We start from the raw sequence: 16,721 nt of genomic DNA on the forward strand, positions 1-16,721 counted from the left end.
CCGATCCATCAGTATAAATGGCGCGCCTCAGCGGATAGGCAGAACTGAGATGCGCGAGCTGGGCTACTGTCACAGGAACATCGTTCTTCCTCTGGAGGCCGGGGATAGTCACACCACTGGTAACACTATGAAGTCCGTCTTATTGGTGTGCAATGCTTTTTTTTTTAATTTTGGATCATTTTTCGTGAAACACCCTGTATATCGATCTCGGTTGGTTCCTGAATGATTTACTGAATTTCTGCATTTTCTCTTTTTCTTTTTGTGCAGGTAGGCCAACGTGGATGCGAGACAATTGTCAGGCGCTGTCCGGCTTTATGCTCAACCAAGTTATGCTACCAGGAACGCACAAATCTGGGAACTACGACACATTCAAGCCAGAAATCATCGTACCTATTGAGAACGTACTCGACTATCAAGAAGAGGACATTTTCAGCCAGCTCGTTTATGGCATAAGATTCCTCGATATCAGAGTTAGAGCCTACAATTCAGACTTCTGGGTTAACCGAGAAGACATCAGAGGTCAAATCACGGTTAAGGAGTTATTGCGAACCGTGAAATCGTTTGTACGAGCCACCGGTGAAATTGTCGCCGTCGACTTCCACCGATTTATAAGGGGATTCGAATTCACGTGTCCAGATCGTGAGCGCAACCACAAGGCTTTAGTAAAACTAATAGTAGAAGAGCTCAAAGACGTGATCGCTCACAAAGACGCCGCACACAAAACTCTTGGTGAGTTGATGGGCAATTGCAGCGAAGTGAAGGGAAAAGTTATCGTTAGCTACAAGGAGAAGTCCGTTCAAGCCAACTCGCAGTATTTCCTGCCGGCATCACATCGACTTTGGTCAGGAGCACGGAGTGTACAAAAACTCAAAAAATACCTCGAGGACAGAGTATGTTTGCATCTTCCGGGGACACAGACGGTCTCTATGGCGGAAATGCACGCATTGTTCCCCTTTTACACGGTCACCAATCGGGAATTTGCGCAGGAAGTCAACGGCGAGGTAACAAAATGGTTCAGGGACGAGTGGTGGAAGTGCGCCAACGTGGTGGCCACTGATTTTTTCCTCGGCAACGACATTATTAATGTTGCCATTAAATCTAATGTGAGACGCGTGGCAGAAATGCGAAATTCTGATTGAACAGTTAGAAGGACATGCTATATAATTGTGTGTACCTCTCGCAGTTCCTTCCTATTAAAATCGGCTTCACCTTGAATGAATTCCGTTATCCACATACTCGAAGCTCTCTGCCATATGCTCTGTGACATAAGGGCTCTGTGACATATGACATGGGCCACCATGGGAGAATCGCAACAAAGCGCTCCAATTAAGAGCAAGAAAGCGATTGTCAACATCATAACGCGCAGTGACATGGACCGCATTTTGGGCATGTGTCGTCGAGTTCCCCGTTCCTGTTAGTTTCTGGCAATTCATTTCACTTCTAGGTGATGCAGCTACACATGTGCACATTCAGTTCGGTGGCCGGGAGGGGTGCTGGAGGGGTTTTTCTATTTTTATCTTTTCACCTTTTCATTTTTCCTTTCTGTGGGGTTTTGTGGGGGTTTTGGAGGACCTTTGTGGGAGTAGCAGAATTCGTCAGGTGACGAATTCAATATCTTTTCTTTTTTATATTTATTCGAATTCAAACTCAAAGCGATTGTAATCTTCAATATTTCAACTGACTATGGACTCCACATAATGGTACTGAGGTGTACGGGAGGCTTCTACGAGGCAAACTGACCCTAAATAAATTACTGACATGAATAAATTATTATTTTGCGTATCTGTGCGTGTGTCGTAATATGATACGAAGCACATTCACTTGTCACGTTGACACTTCACGTGAATACGTCTTTAAAATCGGCATTAGGGTGGCATCCTCGAAAGCTGAGCGACACGAAAACTGTCACTTTCGTCACTCAAAGTGTCATTCTGTCAATCCATATAGGCGGGCACCGGGCGGGGCACCCAACGGGGTTCCGCCCGTCGTGGCAATGACAACGTCCAGGAATAGGCATAAACCCCTGCTCTTCGTTTTTAGGGCGAGGGTAGTATTATTTTTGAGATGTGGATGTGGGCAGGCATTACTCTTGTCCCTTTTTTTTTCAATAAACGTATCCCCCCCCCCGATCCTACAGTTGGCAATTCAAAAGGGCCAAAGCGGAAGAAGAGGAAAACGAAGTGCCAAGAACGGTGGGCAGGAGCTCGCGAAAAAAGGCCCTTGAGTTCCCCTTAACCCCTTAACCTCATAATATGTGGTATCTGGAGGGTTGAGAGCAATAACGAAACCAGCCACGACCTCGAAGTTGGTGTAAAAAGGGCGATTCATGTCTGTCGTCGTGCTGAGCGCAGCTGACTCGTTTACGTTGCCAAAAGTCCACAGCACTATAGGCTGCAATTTGACGTGATCTGAAGTAAAAGTGCAGGACTCATTTGTGGAGGTATCAAGGGCATCAGCTTAAGTTCGTGGCTAATAATGGTGGTGGTGGTGCTACTAAAGGAGCTCGCCGTTGTCGGCCTCACAGAGGTGTGCAACGTCACGGCTAACGCTCTGGGGGAATATGCGTCCTGTGCCAACTTGTAAGAGAACTGTGCCGAGTGACTCGGCACAGTTGGGCACGGTTCTCAGCACAGTGATGGGCAATCCAGTTCGTTTTGTTGAACTCGTTCATTCCGTTCAGTTCGGTTCACAGAATCGTTCATTCGTTTACTCTCCGCGACGTCATAACATCATGTGACCGACTCCAACGGCGAGGTAAGCGGCCAGCTCGCTGAAGTCACGTGAAATTTTTCTGGCGCCTTTCAGAATACGTCGTCTAATGACCGATTGTGCATATGTTTTCTGGAATTATATTGAGGCGGCAGCTACATCTTTCAGACTTTCATAGCATCCGCTTTTATTTATTTATTTATGTATTTATTTACAATACCCCAAGGGCTCTTGCAAGCATTGCATGGGGGAGTGGGGTTGTACAGATATTAGGTATAACAATAAATTCACTTGACAAATAACGGTGCGAAAAGAAAGGAATCAATTGATTATTAGTGAATGGTTAAATGGTAGATGATATCTTCCTATGAAACGTGGTGTGATCAGTGAGCTCCGCAATATTCAAGGGAAGATCATTCCAGTTAATAGTAGTCTTACAAAAGAATGATTTAGCAAAGATATCAGTGTGGCAGGCGAAACGAGTTACCTTGTACAAATGGTCGAAGCGGGGAAAGATTGTGGAAGAACGAGTGATAGGGGAAATGCTAGGCGGAATGGTATGAATGAACTTGTGAAACAGAGACAACCTTGCAATGTATCGACGTTTTTCTAGGTTAGGGAGTTGAAGTTGTTGTTTAATTACCGAGACTGAAGAATGACGCGAGTAATCACCAACGATGAAACGGGCTGCTCTATTCTGGATGGCTTCGAGAGCGGAGGATAAGTATTGTTGAGGAGGGTCCCACAAAGCTGAGGCATACTCCAGTTTTGAACGTACTAGTGATAAGTATATTAGTTTTCTAATTTCCTGGGGTGCGAGTTTCAGGTTACGTCGAATATAGCCAAGAGTCCGGTTAGCATTGCCAGCAATGAATTCAATGTGCTTGTTCCAAGTTAGGTCTTGGGAGAGATGAATGCCAAGATACTTGTAAGAGCTCACTTTAGTAAGAGCAATGTCGTTTAGTGAGTATGGATATTGAGAAAAACGGCCGTAATTGCGACGGGCAAAAGTAATAACATTACATTTGTTAAGGTTAAGAGGCATCTGCCAGGTTAAACACCACGAATGAACTAGTGAGAGGTCATGTTGGAGAGCAACCTGATCAGAAAAGGAAGAAACCTTGCGATAGATAACACAGTCATCGGCAAATAGCCGTGTGGTGGAAGAAATATTATTAGGGAGGTCGTTAATATAAATAAGAAAGAGAAGGGGACCAAGCACCGATCCCTGAGGGATACCAGATGTTACAGCAAAAAAATCGGAACGATGATCATTGCATATTACGAAGGAAGAGCGATTCGTGAGGAAGTCTTGTATCCAATAATAGGTTTTACAGTCAATATTAGTAGCACGAAGTTTCTGTAAAAGGTAATTATGAGGCACTTTGTCGAAAGCCTTACGGAAATCTAGAAATACGGCGTCAGTTTGTGCAGATACGTCAGCGTTAGAAAAGAGGTAATGAAGAAAAGATGCAAGCTGAGTTTCGCAGGAACGGTCCCTACGGAAACCGTGTTGGAGTGGATAGAAGAAGTCATTCTTCTCAAAAAATCTCGCACCATGTGAATAAATAATGTGTTCTAGTAGTTTACAGCAGATACTTGTTAGTGATATGGGTCGGTAGTTATTAGCTAATTGGGTGTCGCCAGACTTAAACACTGGGATGATCTTCCCTACTTTCCAATCATACGGTAGCATTGAATTATGCAAGGACTGTGAAAAGATGTATGCCAGAATCATACTAGAGGTTTGCCTGGTCATGATTAGTACTTTGGTATTGATATCATCTGGCCCGGAGGATGTGGATGATTTGAGTGACTCGATTAGCTTGCAGATGCCTTGGGAAGTGATACATTCAAGTGGCACGCATCCTTCTTGAGGTATGTACGTAGTATGGTCCTTATGGCTTATAGGGAACACAGAGGAAAAATGTGCAGCAAATAATGAAGCACACTCGTTCGGGGGTATTGAATTCCCACCGGAGTCGGACAGACGGATGGCGTTGTCCTTAACAGGAGATATCTCATTCCAGAATCTCCTTGGGTTGTGAATAAGGAGCGAAGGTAAATCCTGGCGGAAGTATTTGTTTTTGGCTTTTTTTAGTGCACATTTGTAAGAGCGAGCGCACTCGTGATATTCGTTCCAGTGGTCAAGAGCAGTTGAGGCCTTGGCCTTCTTAAATAATCGCTTCTTTTTGTTACGAAGGACTTTTAGTTCTTTCCTAAACCAAGGAGCCCTTTTGTGAGTTATTATGCGTAACTTAGGAACATGCAAGTCGACAAGCCGGTTAAGGGTGTCGCGAAAAAGACACCAGTTTTCGTCAACAGATCGCTTGTGGAAACACAAAACAAACTCACCATGAAATGTTCGTAGACCGGCGTTAATCGCGTCAAAATTGGCGCGTTTGTAGTCTCGAATAGTTTTGGTGACTATGTTATTATGGTGGATGGATGAGGCAGACGGTAACATGAAATGTACAATCTTATGGTCACTTAACCCATCAAAAACAGAGAGAGAGGTAACGTCCTCTGGATGCGATGCAAAAACAAGGTCAAGTATGGATTCGGTTGAAACAGTACTTCTAGTTGGTACAGATACAAGTTGCTCTAAATTAAAAGTTAACGAAAGGTCGATAAAAGCTCTAGCATCAGGAGATGTGTCTATGTACAGGGTTGAAGGCGTCCGGCATGTCATTGATTTGTGCATATCATGTAATAAATGTGAACTGAATCGATGGCCGAACACTCGCCGACGTGTTCGTTCAATACTGCGCTAATCTGACGGTCACATGCCGGTCATATGTTGTCAAAGCGACAAGCGACGTGCAGGTCTGAAACCGTCTCTCGCTGTCTCAAGAAGGAGAAGAAAAAACTCTTCATTCTGTTGCACTGTAATTCTCCCGTAGTTTACATTTCTTCAGTTCATTTCAGTCGCCGCCATTTCCGCTTCTGGCTCCTGCGCATGCGTTCAACACTGCTTTACCAGCTTTACAGCGGCACAGGGGTGGCATAGACGAAAGCGTTCAGGGCGAATGCAATGCATCCTGGACAGGTCCTGGTCGCACGTCACAGCAAACGTCAACGCACACGTGAAATTAAAGATGGCCGCGCCCGTGATTGGCGGCCACACCGTTTGTAAACAAAGCGTTTATTGTTTCTTCGCGACGTTTTGGAAGTCTTTCGAGCACGGTAATTATTTTTATCCGATAATCTCACAGTAAAATGTGCAGTTTTGTACATAAGGCCTCGTACTCTTCACGACTTCCGAAGATGAAATGACGATCGCGCGTTAAGACACACTGAGCCGATGCTATGGGCTACCATTTCGATGAAGAAGCACCGCATATAGTTTACGTTGGCAAAATACGTTCATCTCTTGGCTTTATGCCGACGGGAATATGTCGGCAAGCGGTAAAACGACATGCAAACAAAGTTACATGACCTCAAAATGACGTTTTCTATGACGTGTGGCCAGGAAAAGGTGGCGGTTTTGCAAGAAGCACCCGCTTGAGGGTAGTTACAAAAATGGCTGCTTTATGTCACCCATGTGTACAGCGGCAGACATAGATGGCGACACCGTCAACTGGAGAAAGGGAGAACTATAGAAACTGTGAAGGGTGGTGGTGGTTGCAGTGACGTTCATTAGGAAAAGAAATGTGGTCTACCTGCTCCGAATAGTGGCGGCAAGTTACATTTCCAAGGGAGGGGAGTAGGGGAGGAAAATATTAAGCAGATTAAAAGGTTAAAGAAAAAAGTTAAGAAAGTAAAGCGGAAGGAGAGGAGTTGGGGGATGGATGAAATTACAAAGTTCATGAGAGCCCGGTGTCTTCTAGGAAGCTGAGGACTGCGTCCCGAATATTTCTTAGGGTACCTCTTGACCCTTGAGGGTGTGTGAGCTCATTAGAAGATCATAGACTGGTGCTTGCGTCCTGAAGACGTTGAAGTAGGGTGGTTGTGGTGATAGGGCTTGCCGTTGTCGGCCTCAGGTATGTGGGCAACGTCACGACTCACGCCCTGGGGGAATGTGCGTACTGGGCCGACTTCTAAGGGAACTGTGCCGACATATGTCTGAAAGCGTCTGAGGAAAACCCAGGAAAAACCCCAGATAGCACAGCCGGCACAGGGATTCGAACCCGGGTACCTCCCAGTCTCGACGTGACATGGCCAGCACGCTAACCACTGAGCCACGGGAGCTGTTTTTTTTTTTTTTTTTTTTCAAGGACGGTTTATTTCACACTGTTACAGTTCAAGACGTAGATGTTATTTACAATGCAAGATGCGGTATGTGATTAAGAGGGATGACACAAGAATACATGCTTGAGATGAAGTATGTACAAAAGTGTGAGTGTGATTTGAGGACCAGGGTCAGTCCATTGATACTCCGTGGGGCTTGACAGAACAAGCTCAAGTACTTTGAGCTAGAGAGGGTCCTCCGCACTACCTAACAAAATAAGTATGTCTCACGGGAGCTCGCCGCCTGGACGGATCGGGAGGTACCGAATAGCCCGCACACTCAGGTAGATGTTCCTCTTGAAGGCACGCTGGAAGAACTCCCAGAAGAAGAAAGCAACCAGTTGTAGTTATTAAAAGCCACAAAGAAACCTCGTTCTCACAGCCAAGCGCGCACAGGTAGAGTGCCGGTGTGTAGGTGGAAGAAAAAGTCTTTCACCTTAGCCTCTACAAGCATCTTCCTGACTCGCACGAGCACATCTTCCCCTGGACCCGAGCCGAAAAGCTAAGACCCTCTATGACGTGCGGTGACGGTTTCTGCGTCCACGGCGGGCTGCCACCGTCGTCCATTGCGCTGCTTTCCCACTCCTGGTGTCCTGCGAGGCGGCATTGCCAGACGGTGACGATACCCGGGTACCTGACGCCGGCGTGACCGCAATTAGGGTGTCACTAGAATCCTCCTGGATGTCACTTGAAGAGCCCACTCTCAAGGTCTTGACGGCAGCACGGTGAGGCGATGAGGAGAGCCTTCTCTTGGTCACACTGTCGTGACAGTCCATGTCTTCTGCCCACGTGGATGTGCCCATACAACTTTCAGTGTTCGTGTCCGGAAATGGAGTCACGGCTGGGGCTCCGCCATCAGACGGGACAGTTCCTGTATCAACAAGTCCACCGTTGACTTCCGTACACACAGGCTCCGCCGCATGTTGACGAGGAGGCGCCTTCTTCACCAAAAGCACATCTTCATCGTCACAATGGTCCATTAGGTCTTCCTCACGATCCTGTACGGACACGATGGCGGCGTACGACCTTGGGCAGAAGGCAGTTTCATGACCAAAGCGCTTGCAACTGGTGCACTGAGGGACCTTACACTCCCGGCGTATGTGACCTAGCTGCTTGCACCGAAGGCACAGTTGCGGCCTGTCCTTACACAAGACCAGCACTTGAGTGCCGCAGATAGTGATGAGGTGCGGAACGTCCATAGTAGTAACGTCCTTTTTTAGGCGCAGTTTCACAGAGCGCGACAGGGAACCGATCTTTCCAAGGTCAGGGTCCGACCAAGTAATTCTACTGGCTTCTTCCACGTTGCCGTAGTTCACAAAAGCAGCCCGTATGTCACGCTCTGTAACGGCGGAGGGAACCCAGTTCAGCCGCAATTGCAGGACCGGATTAGTGGCTTCTAGGATGATGCACTTCTTTCCCTTGACCGTGAGCTTCCGATGCGTCATAAAGTGGTCCTTGGCAGTGGCAGTTTTAAATTGCAAGAGCCAGACGTGGTTATACTGATATTGTCCAAGGTCTTCAATGTCGGAAAATTGCAAAAGGGATCGAAGGGCCAGCTTAAAATCCGCCACGGTGTAAGGCCTACCTGTGACATCGGCGTGGAGAACAGTACAGAGGCTGAAATCCAGGGTGGACGAGAAACGGGGCAGAATAATAGGGCAGACTCCGGGGCAGCCGTAGACGGGGGAACAGAGCCAGAGGCAGGTACAGAAAGAACAGAAACCTGGCCATGGGCCATTGGAACAGCGGAGCTCGCGGAGAGCGTGACCGCCATGTTGATGATCTGGTGTTGAAGTAGGGATTGCCTTTCGCTGTGATATCTTCCGCAACGAATGAGAAGATGGGATATGTCGGGTAATTCCCTGCATCTGCTGCAGTACGGTGACTCTGTTCACCCGAGTTTATGCAGGAACGCTGGTGTGAAGGCACTTCCCGTTCTCAGGCGATGTATAAGCGTGGCAGTGTGTCGAAAGGGTTTGCTGTCCGGCGGTGAACCATGGTGATATGGTCCCTTATTGCCGTGCGCGTGGCGTCAGGGTCAGTAGGAGTAGGTAGGTTTGCGTCAAGTATGTGCGCTGCTGCTGCAAGGTTGTCCGCCTGTTCATTGCCGTCTATGCCCACGGTGTCTTCGTGCATTGGGTGTGGATCCGAAGAAGGGCTGAGCGGGAATCAGTGAGGATGACTGCTGGTTGAGGGGAAAGTGTTTGTAGGTTCCTCAGAGCACGTTGTACGGCTATGAGCTCGGCAGTTGACGAGGAGACTTGGGTGGTGATGCGTCCGCTCCAAGATAAGGGCTGGAATGTGGAAGGCGGGAGTGCTTGATCTGGGCTTTTGGGGGACAGAGCCGTCTGTAAACATCTTCAGGTGGTCGTCGAGTGTCGTCTGAATGAAGTCGGAGGCAATTGATTTGGCGACGATTGCAGGGACTGTCTTCTTCTTCCGTAAGTGTGCTATGGACATACTGAAGCTTACTTCACGGACAAGCCATGGTGGCATTGCCTCAGGGGTTTCAGGGACTGGTTTAGCTGACAGGGAGAAGGTGTGAACGAGGTTTGCGAAGCGGGAGTGCTTCTGCGAATTGACGCGTTCAAGGATGTCTATTCCAACTGGTGTTGACCTACGTAGGTCAAACTGGAGGAGTAATTTCTCCATTTCGGTTTTTCTGGAGGGGGAGGGTTCTAGCTTCCAGGTAAGTTTCAGCGTTATTTGCTGCTCGTGGTAAGCCAAGAGGAGTTTTGAGGGCGCCTCTGTTTATGCGCTCAATCTCCTGCATTCTGGTATCGCTGGGGAGTGTGTATGGCAGTACATATAATATTGTCACGAAGCGAAATGGACCGGCGAATCGTCGAATAAACAGCAAACGGTTTATTAAACTACTTGGTAGCAAAAGCACAAGAGTGATAGCTCTCTGAACACAACTGAGTCCAAAGAAAGAATGCTGCAGCCTGGAGCGCACAAGCATTTAAGCGTCGCGCCGAAAAGTCTAGAAACAGCACGTGCGTTTGCCAGAGAGCATACTACGATGTGTCTGGAAGCTTCTTGCTTCTTCTTCAGCACGCGCCGGGATGAGATGTACCGTTTCGTGCCTGCCCTGGATGTTTCTCGAAGATGATTCGTGGCATTGGCCCCTCCGTAGAGGTGGCATCGTCTCGATGCCGTTTCTTTTTTTTTTTCGTCATGTTTGTCTCCTTCCGACCAGTCTACAGCGCTACTTGCTGTAGTACGGCTTGAATTATTGAACGACGTGAACTATTTCAGTCCTCGGGGGTCGTCGTGAGGGAGCGCTGCCCTCGGGTACCACTTCGTAATCCAGGTCTCCAATGCGTCGAAGTACTTTGTAGGGACCGAAGTAGCGCTTGAGTAGCTTCTCGCTAAGGCCTCGTCGTCGAATCGGCGTCCAAACCTATACCAAGTTGCCTGGACTGAAGCGTACGTCTCGTCGGCGCAAATTGTATCTTCTTTCATCGATGCGTTGCTGTTGACCAATGCGTAGTCTGGCCAGCTGGCGGGCTTCTTCTGCTCGCTGTGTGAAGTCAAGAGCGTCGTTTTCCTCATCACTGGGTTCGTGGGGCAGCATCGCGTCCAGCATAGTCGATGCGTCATGACCGTGTGCAAGGCGGAACGTTGTGAATCCCGTTGTTTCCTGGACAGCCGTGTTATAGGCGAATGTGACGTAAGGCAGTGTTTCGTCCCATGTCTTCTACTCGACGTCGACGTACATCGAAATCATATCGGCAAGGGTTTTGTTTAGGCGTTCGGTGAGCCCGTTCGTCTGCGGATGGTACGCCGTTGTTCTGCGGTGGGCGGTGTGGCTGAGCCGTAGGATTTTTTGTGTTAGCCTGCTTGTAAATGCCGCTCCCCTATCGGTGATTAAAGTCGTCGGAGCTCCGTGTCGTAGTACGATGTTCTCGATGAAGAACTTAGCCACTTCTGTTGCTGTGCCCTGTGGAAGTGCCTTAGTCTCGGCATAGCGTGTCAGGTAGTCGGTGGCGACGATTATCCAACGATTTCTGGAAGACGAACGTGGGAAGGGCCCTACACTCTAAACCCGGTGGCGGATAAATAAGCGCTATTTTTTTGCAAATTTATAGCGCTTACTCTGAGGCCGGATATATCCGCCCCAGGGGTTAACCGCCACGGCTTATATGCGCCTCCACGTTACACGCCGCGTGCTCTATGCGCCGCGGCTCCTATACGCCTCCACTGTTATGCGTTGCGCGTTTTATTCGCTTCAACCGGTATACAGTTAAACCCCGGTATAACGAAGTCGGTGAATTAGGCGATTTACTTCGTTATATTGAAATTTCGTTAAAAGTAAACACTACTTCAACTGTATGCTATGTTTCCAATCACCACACTTCACACACCTGTGTGGAAGGCGCATTCAATCTTTATTGGCACACAGCACACAAAGATCATGTACAGCACCACTACTTCGGTATCTATCAGGCCTGCGGGTGTATTTCTGACAAGACAGTTCTTCTCTTAAGCTACTGGATTTTCACAAAAAGAACTATATTAGAGCAATGCGAGCGTGGCTGTTGCAGGTGATCTTGTTGAAAACATGTGCAATGCAGAAGAACATTATTCTTTTTTTTATGCTTCAATCAAAATGCATTGCCCAGATGCCAAATTAGATACAACAGCAACAGAAATTAAGCTGAACAATTTCGTGCCTGAACATGCTGTTCCCTTGCTAATACAACAAATCAGTTTTAGAGCAGGTAACAGTACTGTACCAGGAGCACCAATGTCTGATGAACTCGAAAGGCACTGTAGTGGATGAGGTACTTCAACGCATAAGGACTTCTTCAATTGAGCTTGAGGGACCAGGGTCGCTATGATAAAAGTAATCTGAGTATGATGTCTGTCCATTCTCACTTTGGTAGGATGCAGTGAATAAGATATCCCTCAGTAGTTTATAATCAACAGAACTAAAATAAGAGTGCAGTTATGAACGCTGCTATACACACTTAGGATGGAAAGGGATTAAGTAGGCGCCCATGAAGTCGCCAAAATATGAAGGGAAGACAAAACTGTTTGTCCTGCATTACCATGCAGGTTCGCAGGTGAATCCACATTAATCGCGATCCCAATAAGACGCATGTATACTCTGCATAGGAGTCTCTCTGCACCCAGGTTTGTAAAAAAAAAAGGAAAAGATCAGTGCAGATATTTAAGCATTTCTACAATCAATCGAATGCTCTAAGAGAGTACTCTAAGACCGGTGGCGGATAAAGGACGGATAAGAGGCGCATATTTTGCTGCTGTTGTTAATTGTCTGCTAGCCTTATCCGCCACACCACCGAAACGTTAACAACAACAAAAAGAACACAACAACAAGACAAAGAAAACAAGTTTCCCGCACGTTATCACTGAAAGAAAAGTGGACGTATTTCTTTGTTTTGTTTGTTGAGTGCCTGGCGAAACAGTGTGGCGGATAGAATCGTGGCGGTTACCAATGTTCCCAAGTTCGCAGCTGTGTCATTGCTGCAGGTTGCATCACGTCATGCAACGGTCGGCGTCTTGGTGGGGGTTGGTTCGGCGGACGCCGCTTATTTTCGAAGCAGTTTGTTGGTTTGTCTCCTTGGCTGTGACATCGCTGGCCTTGTAGAAGGCCGGTGTCTAGACTGATGGGCAGTATGCACGCATCGGTGACATCGTACAACTCCCGCAAGACTTGTCAGCCGGGACATCCGTGCACAGCTGGCATCCGCCGATCAGTCATGAAAATGCCGGTAAGCAACAGGCTGTGCATTGTGTACCTTTTCGAGCACATTTACGAAATATTGTCCATACTTGCAGCACAACCACCTCTCGTAGTTGCCTCAGACGAAGAAAATGATGTTCTGCGCGTCTATACCGGTAATTATCCTTTCCGTGATTGTGTTTCTACGTCATCTTGCACCTGCGTTTAATTTTCCTCCGTGTGAAACTCTTCTTTCTTTCAGACGTAACTGGTGACACTCCGTCCTCCGACTACACTGAGGGGAACACTGTGATCTGAATATTTCGGGTAAGGACATTTCGAATTATTCGTAGCAGCTGGTGGTTCGTTTACTGAGATCGCTTAATCGTAAGACCCTACCAACTCGTGTCTATGCCGCACTCTTTAATTCTCAATAATAAATTGGAAAGATAGGCACATGAACACGATGAAAACACGACACTTCAATATAGAAGAGTGTGAGCATGTGAAAGTGTCACATATTATTCGGTTAATTGTAGAAATGCTTAAATATCTGCACCGATTTTTTTTTTTTTTCACAAACCTGGGTGCAAAGCGACTCCTATGCAGAGTATATATGCGTCTCATTGGGATCGCGATTAATATGGATTCACCTGCGAACTTGGATAGTATTGCAGGACAAACAGTTTTGTCTCACCTTCATATTTTGGCGTCTTCACGAGCGCCTACTTAATCCCTTACCATCCTAAGTGTGTATAACTGCACTCTTATTTTAGTTATGTTGATTATAATCTACTGAGAGATATCATATTCACTGCATCCTACCAAAGTGAGAATGGACAGACATAATGCTCCGATTACTTTTCTCATAGTGACCCTCATCCCTCAAGCTCAATTGAAGAAGTACTTCATCCACTACAGTGCCCTTCAAGTTCATCAGACATTGGTGCTCCTGGTTACCTGCTTTAAAACTGATTTGTTGTATTAGCAAGGGAACAGCATGTTGAGGCACGAAGTTGTTCGGCTTAATTTCTGTTGCTGTTTTATCTAATTTGTCATCTGGGCAATGCATTTTGATTGAAGCATAAAAAAAAAAGAATAATGTTCTTCTGCACTGCACATGTTTTCAACAAGATCACCTGCAAGAACCACGCCCGCATTGCTCTAATATAATTTTTTTTTTGTCAAAATCCAGTAGCTTACGAAAACAATTGTCTTGTCAGAAATACACCCACAGGCCAGATAGATACCGACGTATTGGTGCTGTACATGATATTTGTGTGTTGTGTGCCAATAAAGATTGTATTTGCTTTCCACACAGGTGTGTGAAGTGTGGTGATCGGAAACATAGCATATAGTTGAAGTAGTGCATACCGGTTGAAGCGAATAAAGCGCGCAACGCATAACAGTGGCGCGTATAGGAGCCGCGGCGCATGGAGCACGCGCGTGTAACGTGGAGGCGCAAAGAAGCCGTGGCGGCTAACGCCTATGGGGCGGATATATCCGGCCTCAGAGTAAGTGCTATAAATTTTCAAAAAAATAGCGCTTATTTATCCGCCACCGGGTTTAGAGTGTAGTAGATGAATCTCAATCTGCTCGAACGGCGCCGACGGCGGTGTGATTGGTTGAAGGTACCCAGAGGTCGAACCGGCGGCGTTTTTCGTCGTTGGCATTCCCGGCACGTCTTTACGTAGTGGTGGACGGTCTTGGCCAGTTTTGGCCAGTAGTACTTTTCCCTTATGCGGGCCAGTGTCCGGCTGTATCCCAAATGACCCGATGACGGTTCGTCGTGGCAGGATTCAAGAATCTCGAGGCGCATGTGTCCAGGTACAACGAGAAGCCACGTAGCGCCTTGTGGTGCGTGGTTTTCTTTGTAGAGGACACCATTACGTAGGGAAAAATTTGGGTGTGATCTTCTGAAGATGGCAGGAACATTGTCGGCGCGGCCCTGCAGATAGTCGACGAGTGTCTTCAGTTCGGGGTCGTTGTACTGCTTGAAAGAAATGGTAGTCGCGCTCATTAGACCGAGGAAGGCGTCGTCGTCCTCGTGACCGTTGTCCAGTCGCTGGAGTGGTGCTCGGGACAGGCAGTCGGCGTCGTTGTGTTTTCTTCCTGAATCGGAGGCTCCATCTCGCTTATTGTCCTGAGGGGTCCCTTAAACCAGCCAGCCAGCACAGAGAGTGGTGGTCTGTTACCACCTTGAACGGCCGTCCGTACAGGTAGGGACGCAACTTTGTGATGGCCCATATGAGTGCAAGGCGCTCTTTTTCGGTCGTCGAATAGTTCTTCTCTGCCTTGGTTAGCGTTCTGCTTGCGTAAGCGATGACACGTTCGACGCCGTCGTGAAACTGAACGAGCACCGCTCCTAGACCATCGTTGCTTGCGTCGGTGTGTATTTCTGTTTCGGCGTTTGGATCGAAGTGGGCAAGAACGGGTGCGGTTTGTAGACGCGTCTTCAATTCATCAAACGCCTGTTGCTGGGCTTCACTCCAGATAAACGTGGATCCGTCCTTCGTGAGGGCATTCAGGGGTGACGCAATTCTTGAAAAGTTGGGAATGAACCGTCGGTAGTAGGCGCAAAGGCCAAGAAAGCTTCGAACGTCTTTCACGTTAGAAGGAACAGGGTAATTTGCGATGGCCGCCGTCTTCTCGGGGTCGGGGCGTACGTCGTCGCTGCTCACGAGATGGCCGAGATATCTGAGTTCCTCGTAGCCGAACCGACACTTCTGAGGCTTCAACGTCAACCCTGCAGTTCTGATAGCCTCGAGGACTTGCTTTAGCCGTTCAACATGTTCTTCGAAAGTTCTTGCGAAGACGACAACATCGTCGAGGTACACCAGGCAGGTTATCCACTTCAACCCGGCCAGAACTGTATCCATAACTCGCTGGAACGTCGCTGGTGCTGTGCAAAGGCCGAAAGGCATAAACTTGAATTCGAAAAGTCCATCCGGAGTGACGAAGGCAGTCTTCTCACGGTCCCGTTCGTCGACTTCGATTTGCCAGTACCCTGTCCCCTCCGTCACGTACGGTCACCGAAGACATTCAGCGGGGAGTCTTACGACGACGTGGACGATTGGGTCGACCACTACGAGCGGATCGCCAGGTTCAACAACTGGAGTGACGACCAGAAGCTCGTCAACGTCTATTTCTCCCTGGAAGGCACCGCGAAGACATCGTTCGAGAACCGGAAGACTTCGCTCACGTCCTGCGACGTCTTCAAAAGCAAACTCCGCGAGACGTTCGCTTTTCAACAACGAGCTGAACGCGCTGAACAACTGCTCCAGAGACCGATCCAGCTGCCAAATGAAAGCGTTACTGGCTTCGTCGAAGATGTGTTGCGGCTCTTGCGGCGAGCTCACCCCAAAGCATCCGAGGAGAAGAAGGTTCAGCGACTCATGAGGGGCGTAGAAGAAGAAATTTTTCGCGCCCTGCCCCGCACCTCCACCAGAAATGTCACGAAGCGAAATGGACCAGCGAGTCGTCGAATAAACAGCAAACGGTTTATTAAACTACTTGGTAGCAAAAGCACAAGAGTGATAGCTCTCTGAACACAACTGAGTCCAAAGAAAGAATGCTGCAGCCTGGAGCGCACAAGCATTTAAGCGTCGCGCCGAAAAGTCTAGAAACAGCACGTGCGTTTGCCAGAGAGCAGGCGACGTGTCTGGAACAGGGAGGAGAAGTAAGGAGACCGAACTCAGCTCGGAAACGACGTCCGTAATTCCACGAATCTTTTCTGGCCGCGCCGCGGCGCTCGCGTTCCGTCGGAGACTACTTCTCTGGATTTCCCGTTGACGCAATGCTATGTTTCGCGCTTGAATACTTCGTTATGAAGCACTTCGAAGGGAAGCTTGAAAAAGAAACATGGACCTGAGGCATTAAGAAATGTGCCATTTATTCAGCATTTGGCTATCTTTTTTCATCAAGGCCAACTTGAGGGATACGGTGAGAAACCACCTGGGCGCACGATATGGGGGCTATATTGGCTGTAGCGGGAAGTCGTCTTGCAAAACATTATGTATTCGACGTTATGAAACTTGCTCACACTGTCAGAAGTATGTTGTGGCTGAGTTTTCCAAGACACAAGAAGGATGTT

At 47.8% G+C, this 16,721-nt stretch overlaps 1 protein-coding gene across 1 annotated transcript; it reads left to right on the forward strand.

Moving 5' to 3' along the window:
• The first annotated feature begins 272 nt into the window (after positions 1–272).
• Positions 273–1,215, forward strand: LOC135376517 (uncharacterized). The gene has a single exon (XM_064609030.1). The coding sequence runs from the start codon at positions 282–284 to the stop codon at positions 1,137–1,139; it is 858 nt and encodes a 285-aa protein (XP_064465100.1). The 5' UTR covers positions 273–281; the 3' UTR covers positions 1,140–1,215.
• Positions 1,216–16,721: the final 15,506 nt, after the last annotated feature.

This window comes from Ornithodoros turicata, unplaced genomic scaffold (genome assembly GCF_037126465.1).
Source record: "Ornithodoros turicata isolate Travis unplaced genomic scaffold, ASM3712646v1 ctg00001139.1, whole genome shotgun sequence".
Lineage (NCBI taxonomy): Eukaryota > Metazoa > Arthropoda > Arachnida > Ixodida > Argasidae > Ornithodoros > Ornithodoros turicata.